The sequence below is a fragment of the Haliotis rubra genome, unplaced genomic scaffold, assembly GCF_003918875.1.
Source record: "Haliotis rubra isolate DU_JTF1 unplaced genomic scaffold, ASM391887v1 Scf1264, whole genome shotgun sequence".
Classification (NCBI taxonomy): Eukaryota; Metazoa; Mollusca; class Gastropoda; order Lepetellida; family Haliotidae; genus Haliotis; species Haliotis rubra.
In genome coordinates, this window is record NW_025765186.1 from 56364 (window position 1) to 77988 (window position 21625).

General features: G+C 39.4%; 2 protein-coding genes across 2 annotated transcripts; one reads left to right on the plus strand and one right to left on the minus strand.

The window, feature by feature from the left end:
• Positions 1–6549: 6549 nt before the first annotated feature.
• Positions 6550–9083, plus strand: LOC124266557. The gene is made up of 4 exons (XM_046701364.1): positions 6550–6782; positions 7663–7740; positions 8422–9028; positions 9060–9083. The coding sequence occupies exons 1-4, from the start codon at positions 6565–6567 to the stop codon at positions 9081–9083; spliced, it is 927 nt and encodes a 308-aa protein (XP_046557320.1). The 5' UTR covers positions 6550–6564.
• Positions 9084–11343: 2260 nt separating this feature from the next.
• LOC124266547 (putative ATP-dependent DNA helicase Q1) lies at positions 11344–14105 on the minus strand. The gene is made up of 3 exons (XM_046701347.1): positions 13397–14105; positions 13020–13161; positions 11344–12670 (listed from the first exon to the last, which is right to left on the minus strand). Exons 1-3 carry the CDS (start codon positions 13481–13483, stop codon positions 12099–12101), a joined length of 801 nt encoding a protein of 266 aa, XP_046557303.1. The 5' UTR covers positions 13484–14105; the 3' UTR covers positions 11344–12098.
• Between the last annotated feature and the right edge of the window lie 7520 nt (positions 14106–21625).

Below are 21625 nucleotides of genomic sequence, written 5' to 3' on the forward strand. Positions count from 1 at the left end.
ATGTACTATGTAAATGACCATCCCCTTAACACACCGCCCCTAGAATTGATGTACTAAGTAAATGACCATCCCCTTAACACACCGCCCCTAGAATTGATGTACTAAGTAAATGACCATCCCCTTAACACACCGCCCCTAGAATTGATGTACTAAGTAAATGACCATCCCCTTAACACACCGCCCCTAGAATTGATGTACTAAGTAAATGACCATCCCCTTAACACACCGCCCCTAGAATTGATGTACTAAGTAAATGACCATCCCCTTAACACACCGCCCCTAGAATTGATGTACTAAGTAAATGACCATCCCCTTAACACACCGCCCCTAGAATTGATGTACTAAGTAAATGACCATCCCCTTAACACACCGCCCCTAGAATTGATGTACTAAGTAAATGACCATCCCCTTAACACACCGCCCCTAGAATTGATGTACTAAGTAAATGACCAACACCTTAACACACCGCCCGTAGAATTGATGTACTAAGTAAATGACCATCACCTTAACACACCACCCCTAGAATTGATGTACTAAGTAAATGACCATCACCTTAACACACCGCCCCTCGAATTGATGTACTAAGTAAATGACCATCCCCTAGAATTGATGTACTAAATAAATGACCATCACCCCTAGAATTGATGTACTAAGTAAATGACCATCACCTTAACACACCGCCCCTAGAATTGATGTACTAAGTAAATGACCATCCCCTTAATACAACGCCCCTAGAATTGATGTACTAAGTAAATGACCATCACCTCAACACACCGCCCCTAGAATTGATGTACTAAGTAAATGACCATCCCCTTAACACACCGTCCCTAGAATTGATGTACTAAGTAAATGACCATCCCCTTAACACACCGCCCCTAGAATTGATGTACTAAGTAAATGACCATCCCCTTAACACACCTCCCTAGAACTGATGTACTATGTAAATGACCATCCCCTTAACACACCGCCTCTAGAATTGATGTACTAAGTAAATGACCATCACCTTAACACACCGCCCCTAGAATTGATGTACTAAGTAAATGACCATCACCTTAACACATCGCCCCTAGAATTGATGTACTAAGTAAATGACCATCACCTTAACACACCACCCCTAGAATTGATGTACTAAGTAAATGACCATCACCTTCGCACCATCCCTGGAATTGATGTACTAAATAAATGACCATCACCCCTAGAATTGATGTACTAAGTAAATGACCATCACCTTAACAGACCGCCCCCAGAATTGATGTACTAAGTAAATGACCATCCCCTTAACACATCGCCTCTAGAATTGATGTACTAAGTTAATGACCATCCCCTTAACACACGGCCCCTAGAATTGATGTACTAAGTAAATGACCATCCCCTTAACACACCGCCCCTCGAATTGGTGTACTAAGTAAATGACCATCACCTTAACACACCGCCCCTAGGATTGATGTACTAAGTAAATAATACATCCCTGCATGTCTTGTACAAAATATCAATATCGACCCAACTAGTACAAAATTGATGTCCCCCTCTTTCCCCTTCCCCCACCCCACCCCACCAAAGCCATAAAACTATGAACGGCTTATTAGCACAAAGTCCTCGCACATTAAATGTAATTTCACGGTTAATTATTCTCACTTAAACTGATCCTTGCTAAGTTTGTACAAAGCTGACTTTTGACCACTATGTCACCACACCTGCGTAATTTAGCATATTGACAGGAAATTGAATATACTGACGTCAAAACGAAAGTGTACACACATCTTTGATGGATCTTCGATGATGAAGTATGTATATGGGTGTTATGGCGGCGATATCATATGTATGATACAGAATCGTGTGTTCGATTATTACACTTGAGCGACCCGAGACAACCAATGCTACCCTTTTTCTGATGGACATTACAATTGGTAACCCGATTAATCAAGGGTAAACTTGTATAGAATGTACAGTAATATGCAGTACAAGTTATCTTTTCTCACACATAAATGTCGCTTTCTGATTGGCTGAGCGCTCTTCTATTATTTTCAATGTACCCCGCTTACAAGCGAGTAACATTTCAATGTACCCCGCTGTCAATGGCAACTCATTTGGTACTTCGTGGTAGTATTTCTATATCTCGAATTACATTGAATCACGTAATGAGGTACGGAAATTACCGATGTTTTGCGAATGCAAATCGATGGAAAGCAGATAACTCTAAATCTGTTTTTCTTGTCAGCAAAATCTAGCGATGGCTACAAAAAGATTTGTACCCGTGCTTCAAACAATTCAAAATTAACATTAAGGTGTTCGGTAAGAGAAATACATTGTTCACTGGTCCCTCGGGGCCCATGGGTTGATGTACCCTCGATGTTTGTTTATGTTCGCCTCGCCCTCGTGACCAGTGAACAACTTATAATGGCCGCCATAGGGCGAACCCAATAGCCATGCGCATGATGCGAGTTGCTAAGTGTTGATTCAGACCGTAAACGTACTACTCGGTGTGAAGCCAACAAACTACATAACAATGTGATATAATTGGCCATTTCCACTTTCGCAAGTCGATTGTACAATTCTGACTTTACCATGAGTATGGGTTTTCATACGACGCATTCAATTGCACGACGCGGTCTGCAAACAATCGGGTGATTGAGCGTATGAGAAATGATGACTAAGCATGTGATTAATTACGACTATCAAACTGTGATGATTAGACTAACTAACGACTGACGGGAATGGGAGATTGTCTTTCTCGAGCTATATTAACTATACTGGACAAAAATAGTTAGGGATATATGTACATTTTGAAATTATGAATAATTATCTATTTATTTATTGACACACTGATAAAATATCAATCATAAAAATACCAATATCCCTAACTTATTGTGTCTGGTATTTTTTAATTTTCGAGCATTCACAAAATCCGACACAGACTACCAGGAGAAGGCGCGGAGCTCAGACTTACCCTGGGGCAGCAGACGGGATGGATGGGCTGCTGAGTGTTTGTCCCTCCTTGTCCATGGCTTGCCTTCTGCCGGTCTGCCCGCGCTCTTCCCGCTGTCTGCCGGCTCCTCATTGCTTGCCTGTCCTGAACGATGAACGAAGATGAACGACTAACAATCTGCTTAATTGGTCAATTTCTTACAAGCTCGACATATTTAAGTGAGTGGGTTAGTGAGTTTATTTTTACGCCGCACTCAGCAATATTCCAGCTATGTGGTGGCGGTCTGTAAATAATCGAGTCTGGACCAAACAATCTAGTGATCAACAGCATGAGCATCGATCTGCGCAGTTGGGAACCGATGACATGTGTCAACCAAATCAGTGTTACAGTTCGACTTCACACATGACAACCACTGTGTATAATAACTAGGACTGATTATCAGTATAGATCACAGAGCTCGATAATCTTTAAATGAATATAGTTCGAGTATCGATAAATATCGGATAAATAACTCAAAAGTGATTTAAAATATGAAAGTGTTCAACATGTTTCAGCTGAGTGGGCAGAGGTGACGCATTGCTTGGATTATCTGCAAAACGCCGGCCTCAACATACTTTAGGAGCAGCCCACGAATAATGCGTTTTATCGAATAATCATATCCGTGAACTGCGCTTTTCTCTAGCTGCGTTTAGTCGACTGTTACAATGGCGGTATGTTTGGACCAATGAAGTGAATGACATTCATTATTTTGGTGCGTACAGTTCTGGCATTATTTCATGATTTTGTTTCCTTTCTTCTTGTTGGGTTAATAACCAAACCACTGTTCAAAGCGCTATGAATCAAACTCAATCACCCATCAACACGCCACAGTTCTATGTGTGCCCTTCATCAGGTACGCCGATCTCGTACTGGCCGCAGTCGGTTTACTCATGACTATCTGCTGAAAACGGATGGGATGGGCCCTCCATGTGTGTCTCTTGCGATGAAGTGTTTATCATCAATCATATTCCGCTTGACTGTGTGGACTTTTCAAATGCAAGTGACTCACATTATGATGCGACAAATCTGAAAGATCTGTTTCCCGGTGTGAGCGGACATCTCATTGTTAACTACTTGAGGGAACTTGACCTGTATTATAAATTGTAATAATGTAATGTGAATGGCGGATTGCTTGTTTTTAAATTTTGTGTTATGTTTGCACTTAAAATGTCCATGTATGAAGACTTGGTATCGTTGCTATATGGCTGAGATAATGTTGATGTGACGTAATACTCAACTCAACCCATCAGTTACCTTGTGAGGCAACCCTAACGAACACACCAGCCATGCTCTAGTCGCTTAAACGTTTTAGTTGTCTAGTTAAATCTGGAAATCTACAACCCCTGAAATGTGAAATATCAAACCAGAAATGCTGAGGAAATGTCAAAAAAACTCGTAAACGAGAACATTTTACAGACACGAGTTCATACCGGGTGAAGACCTACCACAGCGTGATGTATTACTTCCCTGTATCTGGGTAGAAACAGGGCTTGTTCTGTTACATATAGGTATACTACCCGGACGTGAGTGTATTACTTCCCTGTATCTGGGTAGAAACAAGGCTTGTTATGTTACATATAGGTATACTACCCGGACGTGAGTGTATTACTTCCCTGTATCTGGGTAGAAACAGGGCTTGTTATGTTACATATAGGTATCCTACCCGGACGTGAGTGTATTACTTCCCTGTATCTGGGTAGAAACAGGGCTTGTTATGTTACATATAGGTATCCTACCCGGACGTGAGTGTATTACTTCCCTGTATCTGGGTAGAAACAGGGCTTGTTATGTTACATATAGGTATACTACCCGGACGTGAGTCATCTGGAGAGATGTGTAAACTGAGAACAAACTCCACTCCAGGGACAGCACACTGTTGAAGCATCGCATACAAACATGTAAGTATTAAATATATTTTAAACGTCTAATGTGTTATAATACAAGTGATTCTCGTTTTCTACAATGTGAACACACCACACGTCTGGGCTGTGTGTACATACATACACTTCCTTGCTTGATTCTACAATGTGAACACATAACACGTCTGGACTGTGTGTACATACATACATTTCCTTGCTTGATTCTACAATGTGAACACATAACACGTCTGGGCTGTGTGTACATACATACATTTCCTTGCTTGATTCTACAATGTGAACACATAACACGTCTGGGCTGTGTGTACATACATACATTTCCTTGCTTGATTCTACAATGTGAACACATAACACGGCTCGGCTGTGTGTACATACATACATTTCCTTGCTTGATTCTACAATGTGAACACTTAACACGTCTGGGCTGTGTGTACATACATACATTTCCTTGCTTGATTCTACAATGTGAACACATAACATACATACAATTCCTTGCTCGATTCTACAATGTGAACACATAACACGTCTGGGCTGAATGTACATACATACATTTCATTGCTTGATTCTACAATGTGAACACATAACACGTCTGGGTTGTGTGTATATACATACATTTCCATGTTTGATTCTACAATGTGAACACATAACACGTCTGGGCTGTGTGTATATACATACATTTCCATGCTCGATTCTACAATGTGAACACATCACACGTCTGGGCTGTGTGTACATACATACATTTCCTTGCTCGATTCTACAATGTGAACACATAACACGTCTGGGCTGTGTGTACATACATACATTTCCATGCTCGATTCTACAATGTGAACACACCACACGTCTGGGCTGTGTGTACATACATACATTTCCATGCTTGATTCTACAATGTGAACACATAACACGTCTGGGCTGTGTGTACATACATACATTTCCTTGCTTGATTCTACAATGTGAACACATAACATGTCTGGGCTGTGTGTATATACATACATTTCCTTGCTCGATTCTACAATGTGAACACATAACACGTCTGGGCTGTGTGTACATACATACATTTCCTTGCTTGATTCTACAATGTGAACACATAACACGTCTGGGTTGTGTGTACATACATACATTTCCTTGCTCGATTCTACAATGTGAACACATAACACGTGTGGGCCGTGTGTACATACATACATTTCCTTGCTTGATTCTACAATGTGAACACATAACACGTCTGGGCTGTGTGTACATACATACATTTCCTTGCTTGATTCTACAATGTGAACACATAACACGTCTGGGCTGTGTGTACATACATACATTTCCATGCTCGATTCTACAAAATCAGACACCCGGGTTCTGAAGTCTGTTATGTAATAATTTTTTGTTCACATGTTTGGTAATCATCACGAAGATCAGTGTATGGCTCAATATAGAACAAACTTTATGGATAACAACTTCTTTTTATTCGTGAGTGCGACGTTTCGATACAGATTCTTGTACCGTTGTCAAGCATAATGGGACATGAAGGGGGAAGTGTATATATACTGGATGTGACAATGTGATAAAGAAAACAACATAATTAACATAATTGGCTAGGGAGAAGGTAAGCTGGTTCCCGGCTCCCTTTGCGCGCGCTAACGTTCGACAAAGCTAGGAGCCGGTAAAGGCTGCCATTTAAAACGCCCTGCTCGTTTATTTGACGTCACATCCGGTGATGTATTTTTAAACCTAAATATGGATTCGCTCATGCCGATCAAGGCGAGGGGCACACCTGTGAAAAACGTAACATCTTGTGTTTGCTGTGGCAAAGCTAAAAATGATGGGGGCGGGCAGTTTTACCGGATCGAGTGTAAACAAACGAAAGCTACCGAGAATTCTCTCGCGATTCTTTTGGAGCGCTACGGTGGATTGATGGTTGTTCATGGATATGCATGCAGGAAATGTCATGACAGGTAAGCTGACAATAACGTACTTTTGATAGAAAATGTATTGACCTTTGTAGATTACTGATAAGTGTCACATTGTCGCACGCTGATGTTTGGGGAGTACTGCACTTTACCGGGCGCACTGTTTCAGATTAATTAATTAGCGTTGCTGGGGTTCCCTAACCCCTAACCCTAAGGATCGTAAAGGATGGCATACCCTAACCCTAAACCCTAAGGATCGTAAAGGGTGCCATACCCTAACCCTAACCCTAAGGATCGTAAAGGGAGCAGCGAGGGCTGCGCCCGGTAAAGTGCATTCTAGCCGATGTTTGTATAGAAGTGTATGTGACACAATCAGCTGGACCGGGGATTTAGCTATTTTTAGACATGGAAAACCCCGAAACCGTAAATCGGTGTCTCTGGCAGTGAAAGTAAACTTTGGCTCATATTCGTTACAGTACTCAGTATATGCAGTGTAACGAATAATACTGAGCCTAAGTTTATTTATACTGGTGTCTCTGGTCTCTTTCTTTGTATCCAATTGACATTTCGATACTGGCAAACAGGGATTTCGACAAAATAACACCCCAAAACATATCCAACATGAAAACACCGTTACAGTCACCCTTGTGAAAAAATAATTTATAATTTATTTTTTTATTTGTGTGCTTGTGCACTTGTATGTATTTAGCTATGTGGATAAATCATACTTGTTGGAAAAACCACTACAGGATTTTGAATATCAAACACTTTAAGGAAAGTTTTCATGAAATTCTAATATATGATGATGTTTATTATGCATGCTCATATTTCATGTAATGAGTCTCAATCGTACTAACTCTCACACCCTTATAACAAATATTTGAATGCATATACATGTATTATCACATGTATCGTTCATGTTCAGAGTGAAGAGGATTCACACATTAACGAAAGACTTCTGGGACATGTGTCAAGAATCAAGCAAATCAACTAAAACAAAACGGTGAGCCCCCTCAGTGTGTTCAAACATCAATAAAGGGATATATTAGAAGTTGTTTGGATAGGAAGTTGTAGAAATTGTAATGTTAAAATCAGATCAGTTTTAAACCTACCTTGGAACCCAGAAGTTTCTGGATTTGGAGCAGAATCTTTTAGGTTGATATTAACTAAATCATTAAAATCAATTATGAAAGTAAGATTTATAGAATTTAAAATATAATTAAACAATGGATAAAAAGGACTGTAACTCCCATAGGAAAAAATGCTACTATCAAATGTTGCTTAACTTCACCTGAATTATGACCTGAGCTCTATGCACAGGAACACACACAGTCATAATCGGAATGATATTTTCATAAAACCCTATAAAACCACTCATGATACTAAGATGGGTGCAATTCAGGCTGCTTCACAGAATCTTTCCATTCAATACATACCTGAATAAAATGCACATTGTTGAGATTAATCTTTGTACATTCTGTGGGGCTGAGTCTGAATGCATATTTGACCTATTATTTGCAGTTGGTTTGAACAGTGCCAATTCCTATAATAAGATTATTTGACCTCAGTGGTGTAAGCAGTTAATCAATCATGCACAACCTACAATTTTTAATCATTATAGCTATGAAATAACATGTCATCGCGTGGAATCACAGTATAATTATATCCATGTTCTTGTTTACAGATGTGCATCCTCACCCCTGACTCCTTCAGTGTCCAATGAACCCATGATTTCTAACCACAGAAAAGTACAGAGACGACTAATTATGTCTGCTGAGGAACATACTTCATCCTCACTGTCAGGGGCTTCTGATCCCGATAAGGTGGCACTCATTGATGAAATAGGCTATGAGTGTAATGTGAGCACAACAAAGCGTGATTATCATGATCATACGTACTTCAAAGATCCAGATAACTCTGAAACAGGTGGGAAGAATTGCAAGATTACATCACCCAATATGTCCAGAACTTTAGGCTCCAGTCGGTTGCTTGCCAATTCTCTTATAAACTGTGATGCCTCCTTGAGACAGAGTTTGACTTGTTCTGATATCTATCTTTTGACAGAAGCTATTAATTCCTTCTCAGTTTTCTCTGCTGCTGAAGCAGTGATGAAGATTCCACATTTGAAATCAGCCATAGAAAAACATTTTCTTCAAAAAGTAGACCATAGTGTTTCAGAGTTGAACCGCAGGAATGTTGAACATGGCTATGTGTCTGAACTTATGGCCAAAGACTATAACAATCTTTCTGATTTCAAATGGCAAACTGTTGTGGAAGAAATTGCTGTCAAAGTTCCTGAATTGCTGAATATGATGATTACAGTCTGTGTTGGACATGGTGGTGTAACCCCGGGAGAAGTTGGAAACAATGTTGCCAAGAATAGGAATGGCTTACAGTATCCTAGTACAGGCTCGGCATCATGAACTGAGCAGGGTGCAGAGGATCATGACAATGTGCCTTCATGACAGTACCTGCGAACAAAAGGTAAATCATATATTTTTTCAATCAAGATGATAACAGAAAAAGCTTTTGTGTGCTGATAAAAAGGAAATAGGTCTCTCGGAATAGACCTCTTGATAATTTGCTTCATATGTGCAAATCAATGTAAACTGAGGGAAACAAATAAGGGATCACATGAAAGCACAAGTGTTCCTTTACTTTTTTCCATCTTTATTCAAAAGTTATGCAATACAAGGCTTGTGAAGATACCTTGAAAAAAAATAAAGGATCACTTGTGCTTTCATGCAATCCAATTTTTTTTTACCTCAGTATATGTCATGCGAATGTATGCATAAATTTACAGAATCCAATTCCTTATTTTCAGGTCTTTGACCGGCTACAGCAAATTGGCGTGTCTCTCAGTTATGGCAGGAGCCTTTTTCTGTTGAATGAAGTTGGAGGACATTTCAATGACCGGGTCATACAGGCTGTCAGTGAGGGACGCAGGTTTCGCATCATTGGCGACAATTTAAATTTTCATGTTGATGTTCAGGACATGAGAAAAGACAGGCAGAGCAGTTATCATCACATGTTTGCCTCGGCTATCATTTTACAGACACAGGTTGACACTTCCATGCTGCAAAATGTCCCGCAGAAGAGCATTGACAATCTTCTAGTGAATGATGTCCTTATCTCAAACACAGAGCTTGATGTTGTGAAAGATGAATACATTAAATTAGTGTGTGACATTGCCAGTGAGCACATACCTTCTCTAGCATTCATGGGGAAGTGTGTTCCATCGTTCTTACTTGGCCCTCACAGTGAGCAGTTAAAAAGAAAGAATGAAGTCATTGCCTTGCCAGTTTTGCCTTATAATGAGCAGTCCTATGCTGATGATGTCAAGATTCTTGCTTACTATGAAGACACCATTCAAGAAATTTACACTTCTGCTGGGCTTCCAGTAGATAGTAGTGTGAAAGTTCACATTGGTGGGGATCAACTGACAAGAGAACGCTTCAGTCATGCAAAACGTTTCAGGATTGGCAATTTACTTGCACATGAACGATTTGACCATCTTGGTCCTACCTCATTCGAGCTATTTCATCTGGACATGAACTTCCTTGAAAAGATTGCTTTCAGGTATCTATACAATGAAGGCTCCTCAAATGAATTTGGAACAATGAAGTCTGAGCAGCAGCGTATTTTACGCAAAAATGTTGATCCAGATGTTCGCAAGGCATATGATGCTGATCAAGCCTACTTCATCTCCTTTGTCAAGAGCTACATTGTAGCCCTCTTGCTCAGTTTCTTTGGCATGGACACTTCAGATGGAACACCAACAAAAAATGTACCACCGCCATTTGCAGATGAAAGTGAGAGGAAGGCCTGGGTTAGGAATACAGTGGGTGACCTCGTAGAGGAACATGTACTAGCTACATGGCGTGGCAAATCATGTAAACAACAGGTTAATGTGGGAAGGAGAGACATCATCCAACTTGTGCCAGTAACCTTGAAAAATGGCACTCAAAAGAATCTGCCAGTGTATAGTCCAGAGGTAACATTTATGCCACCACAGGAAGATTATGTTATGAATTACAGTAGTCTTGTCGTTGATCTGGGACTCCTTTATCTGAATTTTCGTGATGCGTGTCATGTTCCAAATCGTGACCGCATGATGAGAATATTTAAGATGTTCTTACCAATCTTCAAAGGGACCAACAATCAATCAAAATATGCTCTGGAACTGCTCCGATTCTTGATTCAGCATACTTCCATACTGAGCGAATGTGAATCACACAGAGTTTTCTATGGCCTGTTTGTGAACAACCAAGGACACATTGACACTCATATCAGAGCAGACCAGCAAATGGAGTACATAGTGAAGAAGCAGAAAAAGCTAATCAAACACTGTTACTCCAACAAGACTAATAAAAATATCGTGCGACACACTGCTGCTGTCCATGGTGTGTCCACAATTGGAGAAAGCTTTGATGCCGCCACCAAAGTTATCAGGCGTGCCAAAGCTCATCCCGAACTTTCAGCATTGATGGATGAAAAATCCATGGTATCTGACATTATAAGCATTAAACCATGGAGTCATTCTGCAAACAGGAAATTTGAACATTTTCCCAGAATTCAGAGAACACTTGTTGACAAAATAGATCCTGCTGCCTTCCGGAAATGGTTTTCCGAAAAGAAAATGTATTTCTTCCATGAGGTTGGGAAGTAATACATAGTAGTTCAGATGTATCTGATTTACTGCTATTCACAGGACACTGTTTCAAGTTTGCTTGATTGTTGACTGTTGTTGCCTCATATAAGCTATAACTGTATACTCCTTGACAACATTTACCTCTGGGGCTGTTACTTTTCAGTCGGGACTATTCAGATTGTTGAACTGTCTCCCTTCATGAATTCAGTTCGCTATTTGCAATCACTAAGGTTGAAATGTTCATGAAACGTTTTAGGAGTGTTTTAACTTGAATTTGTGTTTGATTTATCAAATTGAGATATGGAAAATGGAATGTATCCAACCAAGCAGAATGACTATCAACACTCATATCTTTTATTTCATATTCCACACTGTTCCAACTTCTAAATGCCTCTAAAAGAAGCACTGTGTCAACATGGACAAAACACATCAAAGAATATACTTTGTTATTATTTCACTGAATACTATAAATAATACATCAACTGATGACATTTTATTGGATTCATGGCTCAATACCTGTGGCATGTATCATATTTTCTTCATACATTTGGTGCAGCCCTAGTTATCTCCCCTTGTCTATAATTAACTGATCTTATAAATACTCTTTTTATAAGATGACCGCTTGTTAACCTTAACCATCTCAATTTTGTGTACTGTCATCAAAACTATTGTATCTTTATTGTATATGGTATACAATCCATATTGCATATTCATGGGGAATGATAATGTTGAACCACATATTTGAGAAGACATGCAATATTGTCCAAATAGGCAAGATCAATGTCTTTGAACTCTGACTTAAGAATGTCCACATTGCTAAATCTGTTATAGTCAGCTGATATTTTGGAGGCCAGTTTCTTATCAAGCCCTGTTTGCAAGTTTGAAAACGGTACATCAGCAACTTGATTTTCAGCTTCAAAATAATCAGTTAACAACTGTGAAGCCATTTTAACAGCAGCTTTCCTGGGTGCAGGAATTTGCTCATTGCTCTCCTGAGTCGAGAGATGGAAGTCAGTTTCGAATACTTTGTGTATAATACATTCAGCACACTGACATGTTTTTGAGCAATTGTCACAACAACGATGACCTGGTTCTGGTTGGACACATTCAAATTCAAAATAATTCATCAAAGTCTGTCTTCTGCATTTGCTAGTGGTGCAGAAATCTTTCATTTCCTTTGAGAGATGTTTGACATTTGAAGCTATGTCTGATTTGTTCATGTACATTATTGCCTCTGCATGTTCACCATCACGCCCAGCTCGACCAGTTTCTTGCAAGTAAGCTGCAAACCAAAATATCATTATCATTCTGTGCAAAAAACCTAAGAGTAATACTGTCCTATTTTTTAATTGGTGTCTGAACAATTCCTGTTATTGTATTCTACTTTATGATTGCTTTGTTCCATCACCCAACTAAGCACTCAATAAATATACTGAACAAGCCTTTCGCAACATGGCAATGACTAAAACTAATCTGAAAATGGCTTCATTGTGATAATGTAAAAAATATGGAGAGATTGCGAGTTTGTTTCATATTAAGCATGCAAATGTGTGTTCATTTTCAGTACCCAATTGTTGAACCAGACATATAGTCTTCTAATTTATTGATTTAATTATTTCCATTTTGCTTACTTTCTAGCGTTGAAGGTGGTCCAATGTGAATAACCCTTCTTATATCAGGTGCATCAGTGCCCATGCTGTATGCCTCAGGGGCTAAAAGTAGCCTTACATGGCTATTGGGAGACTTGAATATACAAGACAGTTCTTGTTTCAGCTGAAAACAAAGGACTAATTATTTATAGAGAAGCAAGGCTTGCTTTCCAAAACAAAGTAAAAATTGACACTTAATCATAAATTCTAAAATGTTAATGTATTTTGACATGAAAACATGTGTCTTGAAAAGTGCTATTAATTATCCACAATTGGTTCATTTCAGGACAATACTGGGAAATTATAAATATATTAGTAGCAGAGGTAAATTATTGATAAATACTACTTAAACCGCTTACTGCATCAACTTGCGGTGCATGATACTGTCCAAGCCTGGCAGTGTATTGACTATTAGAAGTGTAACAGTGGAGTTCTTCGTCGCCCATTATTTGAAGTGCCAATTCATGGCCATATCCACACCATTTCAGCTTGCTGAAGAGAACTGTTTTGGGGAAGGATCTTCCTTTCTCCTGTAAAAATATACTTGTTTCTTAAAATGCCTCTCACCTAGTATTTTGTGAAGAATTTTTAAACTATACTCAAACAAAATTCAATTCAGGACAAATTAATGTGTATTTGCCAGATTTACAGATATCATTTCAAAATTCTGCAGATACATTTTTCACTTATCAGTTACTGTTTCATGTTTCTGCTGAATAATGTTATTAATAATGCAATCAGTCTTGTATGAAGACCATGTTCATGTACACATTTTTGATTATCTAGGTACTTATCATTAATATTTACCAAATTTTTCACTTTGTATCAAAGATGGTGTTATGTCATTAGTGCAGTACAGTTAATTAGTTGCTGCTTGCATCTTAGTTCTGATGATATAACTAAGATATGTATTGTTTCATCTGAAGATAGTAATGATATATGTGATTAAAAAGAGAACATGATTAAAACGGTATTATTTATTGTGTGCATTAATGATAATATATAAGAGATGTATTTTGTCAGTCAGCAAAGTTTACTGCTGTCATTTTAGAAATGAGATCTGTATGTGATCGGTGTAATAATAGAATTCACATATTTGCCATGATTATGAAATGTGATTATTAACTGCTATCTAACTGCTAAGTGAAATGTTATTCTGCATTTGCTGTAAAGACATTACCACATCATTTGCTGTGGTATGATATAAATTCTGTACCTTTAATTCCATTAATATTGGCCTCAATACCTCTCCATAAGCATCTTCTGATGTTTTGTTTACAGAATTATGGGAGGGTCTCTTATTCACTGAATAAAACAGGTTTGGGCGATCACATGATGCTGATACTAAGTAGTAATTAGCACAAAACCTGAGGTGTTTTGCTATGCATTTTTGTGTTGTTTTTGTAGCTGTTGCAGTCATTGCAACAACTTTTGCGTTCGGTAGAATAGCCCTTAGCGTGTCAAGATGCTGATAATCTGTGCGGAAACTGTTGCCCCACGTATCGATGCAGTGAGCCTCATCAACAATGATGTGAGATATCTGCCTCTGATACTTATTTTTTTTCAGATCACAGAGAAACACCTTCTGTAATAACTGCTCAGGGTGTCCAAGAATATATGTGGGCATGTTGGAGCTTTTGTCTCCCATGTGGTCTGGCAAAATGTGCATGCACCTTTCAGCGTAAAATTTCACTTTTTCGTTGATGATTGCATTCAAGGGACTCACGACGAGAATTGATGTTAGATAATCTTGCAAGTGACATTTGCATATAGCAGTGCACGTACACGCTGCCTGACAACGTCTGACTCCAATATAATAGGGAATTAGTTCGTAAGCCAGACTCTTTCCGAACCCAGTGGGCAGAACGGTCATTACGTCACCAATTTCTGAGGCGTACACAATGTCAATTTGTTGATTTTTCAAACAAAACACAGGAGTTTCTAAATCTACGGAGAAACGAAATAAGGCACATTTTAGGGCATTAACTCTACCCAGCTTGTCTCCAATGTTCATCGTGATTTCAATAAAGCTGTGATCACTTGGGTATGTAAATGAAATAAAAAATACTACGGCGTTTATAGTAACTCGATCTAAACGTAAACACAGCTAGCAGACGAAGCGTAGGGAGTCTAAAAATAACAACCAATAGAAACGTACGTAACAAAGTCATCATGACAGTCGTTCACAGCCATCGTCTCTTTGGCCTATACCGGCTCGTATATTGCGATATGCGAGACGGGGCCCAGCTTAGGGAGAAGGCTGATGAAGCCAGAGAGTAGACAAAGGACAGGCGTAGAAGCCAGTGGTGTACAAATGATAATGACATGTTTATACAGCAGTGAGTTTATACAGTGGATTGGGCTTGGTGGATGAGTGCATCATAAGCGGATGGAATGAAGTATCCTTGGTCTCGGTTGATGGTGGGCTTTTGGCGTTTGATGTGGATGGCTTCGGTGAGCTTGCGTTTAGTGAAGTCTGTTTGTTTGTTAGAGAGAATGGTGATGTCAGACCACTCTATTTGATGACTGGGGCTTGCTTTGATGTGGTCGGAAATGGCTGATTTGCTGTCGGAATTGGTAACAGAGGTTACTTCCCAACTTCTAAAATGCCACTCAAAGAAGTTAATGTATGGCTCCTCGTGTTCGGTAAACTCTAGAGTTACGATAGGTCGTAACATTACGAATGCTTTGTGGATGGGGACCCTGGTGACTTGTCACCTCGATGCTTTTGAAAGTTAGGTTATGAGGAAAACAATGCCGAGGTCGAATCCCCAAACCAGTGTCCCCTGCACAGGTGTCTCCGTCACATATTGCGGGTACATTGCTATCAGTTGAGTACACACTGAACTCATTCACTTACCTTGTGAAAACATTATTGTATGCGTCAGTGCACTTATGTCACTTCGACTGTTACCTACTTATGTTACCAAATATGTCCTTGAGGCAGCTTCACCAATCACCATAGCCCCACCATGTCAGCCATTTAAAAAAGGGGCGGTGGGGTAGTCTAGTGGTGAAACCGTTCGCTCGTCACGCAGGAGACCGCGCTTCGGTTCCCCACATGGGTACAGTGTGTGAAGCCCATTTCTGGTGTCCCCTTCCCTTAATATTACTGGAATATTGCAAAAAGCGGCGTAAAACTAAACTCACTCATTTCGAAAAAAATTACAATTGTAATATCCTTCGTGAAAATTACCGGCAAATCAAATGAATATCGTGGCGTGATTTAAAAACCTTCCATGTTCATACTTTCGTATCATGTACGCCGTGAACCCGTCAATAACGCCTAGTCGTCTCTCAAGGCCATTTCGCTTTCTCTGATTCGGCCTCAATACTTCCGGGTTCAATCAGTAGTGACAAGTGGTTGTGTCCTGCTAGTTAGGATGTTATACATTAAGTCCAAGTATCAATACCGCTTATTAACATCCTGCACACCACAATGTTACGTTGTATCACCTTACTTGAGTTAGTGAGTTTAGTTTTACGTCGCATTTAGCAATATTATAGCAATTTCACGGTTGGGGTCCTAATTTGAGAAAAGTATAGACTCGTTTCATTTTCACATGATGTGTCCAGATTAGTTGCCCAATGTACAGCGAGTTAGATTGGTGACACAGTGTTCCAGTCACCTCTACTTTATGACGGGGCGGTGGGGTAGCCTAGTGGTTAAAGCGTTCGCTTGTCACACCGAAGACACGGGTTCGATTCCCTACATAGGTACAATGTATGTGATGACTCCTGCCGTGATATTGCTGGAATATTGTTAAAAACGGCTTAAAACCAAACTCACACACTTATGTCAGCCTGTTTTGAACTGTCTGTAGGTTGAACGTATCGGATCATAATAAGCAGAGTTAGGTAATTAACCAACACCGACAACGACAGACACGATAGATAAATTTATATATAGAGAGAGTTATCTCCCATCCATCGATTTGCTTTTGCAAACATCAGTAATTTCAGTACATCATATGGGACTCAAATGTTCGAGATAAAGAATTTCTAACACGATGCACCAAATGAATTCCCACAGTTCGCCATTCCTAGCGAGTAACAAAGCAAATGTTGTAAGCGGGGTACAATTCAAATAACAGAAGAGCGCACAGCCAATTAGAAAACGACATTTATGTGAGAGATAAGCTAAAGAAAATACATCAGTTAAAATATATATATCAGAGATCATTCCATAGCTTTCAGATGTTCTAAATACCAGGTTGTCCGGTAGAACTAATGGTACACACTGGAAACAAGTTGAATGTTTCTGTCACGTTTATTACATTCGTAAATGTCTCTCTACGCCAGTAGTACAACATGACTGTATAATAATAGTAACTTGTACAGTGTTATCCTTCAGATCACAACATGACTATACAACAATAGTAACTTGTACAGTGTTATCCTTCAGATCACAACATGACTATATAATAATAGTAACTTGTACAGTGTTATCCTTCAGATCACAACATGACTATATAATAATAGTAACTTGTACAGTGTTATCCTTCAGATCATAACATGACTATATAATAATAGTAACTTGTACAGTGTTATCCTTCAGATCACAATATGACAATATAATAATAGTAACTTGTACAGTGTTATCCTTCAGATCGTAACATGACTATATAATAATAGTAACTTGTACAGTGTTATCCTTCAGATTATAACATGACTATATAATAATAGTAACTTGTACAGTGTTATCCTTCAGATCATAACATGACTATATAATAATAGTAACTTGTACAGTGTTATCCTTCAGATTACAACATGACTATATAATAATAGTAACTTGTACAGTGTTATCCTTCAGATCACAACATGACTGTATAATAATAGTAACTTGTACAGTGTTATCCTTCTAGATTATAACATGACTATATAATAATAGTAACTTGTACAGTGTTATCCTTCAGATCACAACATGACTATACAATAATAGTAACTTGTACAGTGTTATCCTTCAGATCACAACATGACTATATAATAATAGTAACTTGTACAGTGTTATCCTTCAGATCACAACATGACTATATAATAATAGTAACTTGTACAGTGTTATCCTTTTAGATTATAACATAACTATATAATAATAGTAACTTGTACAGTGTTATCCTTCAGATCACAACATGACTATATAATAATAGTAACTTGTACAGTGTTATCCTTCAGATCACAACATGACTATATAATAATAGTAACTTGTACAGTGTTATCCTTCAGATCATAACATGACTATATAATAATAGTAACTTGTACAGTGTTATCCTTCAGATCACAACATGACTATATAATAATAGTAACTTGTACAGTGTTATCCTTCAGATCACAACATGATTGTATAATAATAGTAACTTGTACAGTGTTATCCTTCAGATTATAACATGACTATATAATAATAGTAACTTGTACAGTGTTATCCTTCAGATCACAACATGACTATATAATAATAGTAACTTGTACAGTGTTATCCTTCAGATCACAACATGACTGTATAATAATAGTAACTTGTACAGTGTTATCCTTCTAGATTATAACATGACTATATAATAATAGTAACTTGTACAGTGTTATCCTTCAGATCACAACATGACTATATAATAATAGTAACTTTACAGTGTTATCCTTCAGATCATAACATGACTATATAATAATAGTAACTTGTACAGTGTTATCCTTTTAGATTATAACATGACTATATAATAATAGTAACTTGTACAGTGTTATCCTTTTAGATTATAACATGACTATATAATAATAGTAACTTGTACAGTGTTATCCTTCAGATCACAACATGACTATATAATAATAGTAACTTGTACAGTGTTATCCTTCAGATCACAACATGACTATATAATAATAGTAACTTGTACAGTGTTATCCTTCAGATCATAACATTGCTGTATTCCCCCCAAATAGCAATGGTCGAACATGGTGCTGGTCAGCGTTCACGTAACTGCTCTCAATGTGCGGGTCAAGAGGAGGCCTGGAGATAAACCACCTCAAGGAGAGTGTTCCAACTTCTGGCTGGGTGGAATTTCTAAGCTGCACTTTTACACCTGCTGCAACAACTTGAATGAAGGTACCCATCCTCGTTGCGATGGTCGCACCTATCAACGAGCATCTAAAGAATCCTACTGTATGCCTGGTGGGTTCGACGACGGGAACGGTAAACAACACGCATCCTACCGTTGTGGGGGATGTGACGGACAGACACAGGTTGCTGAGAAATGCGAGCCATGGCCTTGACTCGATGTTGTAGGAACATGCTGGGTGTTCACTAAGTGCTTCACAGACTACTGCGAGGAGCGGTACCGACTGAAGGGTTTGAACCTCGCGGTAGGAGATGGGTCAAGGATGCCAAACACCTGCTACAACGGAAAGTGTGATGTCGGAGAAACAACCGACAACTGCCCAGTCGACTGTTGCTATAAGAAAAACAAACAGTGTATCTGGGGTAACAAATGTCTGCCACAGTTTTGTGCCACGCCGTCTTGTGAAAATGGAGGTGATGGTATCCCTATAGCTGGGACTATAACCATCTACATCCTGATTGTTGCTCTGCTAGTGCTGGGTATATAGGCTGAAGGGTCACTGCTGGCACTACAACTATCTACATCCTGATTGTTGCTCTGCTGGGGCTGGGTGTAAAGGCTGGAGGGTCACTGCTGGGACTACAACTATCTACATCCTGATTGTTGCTCTGCTAGTGCTGGGTGTATAGACTGGAGGGTCACTGCTGGGACTACAACTATCAACATCCTGATTGTTGCTCTGCTAGTGCTGGGTGTATAGGCTGGAGGGTCACTGCTGGGACTACAACTATCAACATCCTGATTGTTGCTCTGCTAGTGCTGGGTGTATAGGCTGGAGGGTCACTGCTGGGACTACAACTATCAACATCCTGATTGTTGCTCTGCTAGTGCTTGGTGTATAGGCTGGAGGGTCACTGCCGGGACTACACCTATCAACGTCCCGATTGTTGCTCTGCTAGTGCTGGGTGTATAGGCTGGAGGGTCACTGCTGGGACTACAACTATCAACATCCTGGTTGTTGCTCTGCTAGTCCTGGGTGTATAGACTGGAGGGTCACTGCTGGGACTACAACTATCAACATCCTGATTGTTGCTCTGCTAGTCCTGGGTTTATAGACTGGAGGGTCACTGCTGGGACTACAACTATCTACATCCTGATTGTTGCTCTGCTAGTGCTGGGTGTATAGGCTGGAGGGTCACTGCTGGGACTACAACTATCTACATCCTGATTGTTGCTCTGCTAGTCCTGGGTGTATAGGCTGGAGGGTCACTGCTGGGACTACAACTATCTACATCCTGATTGTTGCTCTGCTAGTCCTGGGTGTATAGGCTGGAGGGGAGATCAAGGCGCCGAGTACATCCAATAAATAACATCATCGTTGTTTTGTGAACGAGCCCCTTGGAGAAGACAAATATGTTCATGGTGCAATACCTGATTGTTTTGTTCCGACGTCATCATCTACAGACCACCGACGTGATTGAATTAATAATTAGTGTTAATATTTCACAAAGAAACAAGCACATCAACTTTAACTCCATCCAAATATGAACAAAGTTTTCTAAACACTTTTCACCTTCTTTGCGATTGGAAATGGAAATATAACAGACTAATCTCCCGTGTTACACTATCTTAGGCCTGCCAGGATCACATTGATAAAGAGTGTCGCACATAAGTATGTATGTTGGCTGTTCATATAGAGTTAAGGTAACAGATCCAAGCTTCAGTGCATTTATCTGTGTTTATGATCCACTCAAATCACATGTACCAGCTAAAACGGTGGCATACAAGCCGAACAGATATGTATTGTATAGCGAACCTCACCCAGAACCGGGGCGGTGGGGTAGCCTATTGGTTAAAGCGTTGACTCGTCACGCCGAAGACCCGGGTTCGAATCCCCAGATTGGTACAATGTGTGAAGCCCATTTCTGGTGTCCCCCGCCGTGATGTTGCTGGAATATTGCTAAAAGCGGCGTAAAACCAAACTCAGTCAGTCAGTCAGTCACCCAGAACCCTTATCAACATGCATTACGTAATTCTGTCAGCATAGTTACTTTAGCTCGCAATAACAACCTTATCACCAGTCTAGTTAGGTTAAACGATCGATATAAAGCACTTTAAGTTCACAAGTACTACTTTATCGTCGGTTTGATTAGTATATGATTAGGCTTGACGGCTCATGTTCATATATTCAGACCTTTGCTGTGCACATTGGTAGTTCTGCCTATTCCCATGTGTTTGCGCTTTAATGTAAAAATATCTCTCGCAAGGTCATAGAGTGACTCGATCAAAAAATTACAGCTTAATTTGTTTTGAATTTAGGCTTCTTTTGTATATTTTGGTTACCATGGATTTGGCATCAGAACCTTGACAAGGCTGTTGTCGAACAAACTTGTCATTCAAACACAACTGCACAACATCATCAAATGTTATCCATTTATCAAAGCAAGCACGGGAACTTGAAACGATTGAAAAAATGGATCAATCCATGTAGATATGATAATAATGAATGTTTTAATGAGTACATCGCCACTTCACTTCCTTATGACTATAGTT

What these genes read in the sequence shown, in the direction of transcription:
- LOC124266557 (XM_046701364.1), top strand. Translation starts at nt 6,565, where the DNA reads ATGGATTCGCTCATGCCGATCAAGGCGAGGGGCACACCTGTGAAAAAC. An exon ending in TGCAGGAAATGTCATGACAG is followed by an intron (nt 6,783 to 7,662) that starts GTAAGCTGACAA and finishes GTTCATGTTCAG; the next exon opens with AGTGAAGAGGATTCACACAT. An exon ending in AAATCAACTAAAACAAAACG is followed by an intron (nt 7,741 to 8,421) that starts GTGAGCCCCCTC and finishes TCTTGTTTACAG; the next exon opens with ATGTGCATCCTCACCCCTGA.
- LOC124266547 (XM_046701347.1), bottom strand. Translation starts at nt 13,483, where the DNA reads ATGGGCGACGAAGAACTCCACTGTTACACTTCTAATAGTCAATACACT. An exon ending in ATGCACCGCAAGTTGATGCA is followed by an intron (nt 13,162 to 13,396) that starts GTAAGCGGTTTA and finishes CTTTGTTTTCAG; the next exon opens with CTGAAACAAGAACTGTCTTG. An exon ending in ACCACCTTCAACGCTAGAAA is followed by an intron (nt 12,671 to 13,019) that starts GTAAGCAAAATG and finishes TTTGGTTTGCAG; the next exon opens with CTTACTTGCAAGAAACTGGT.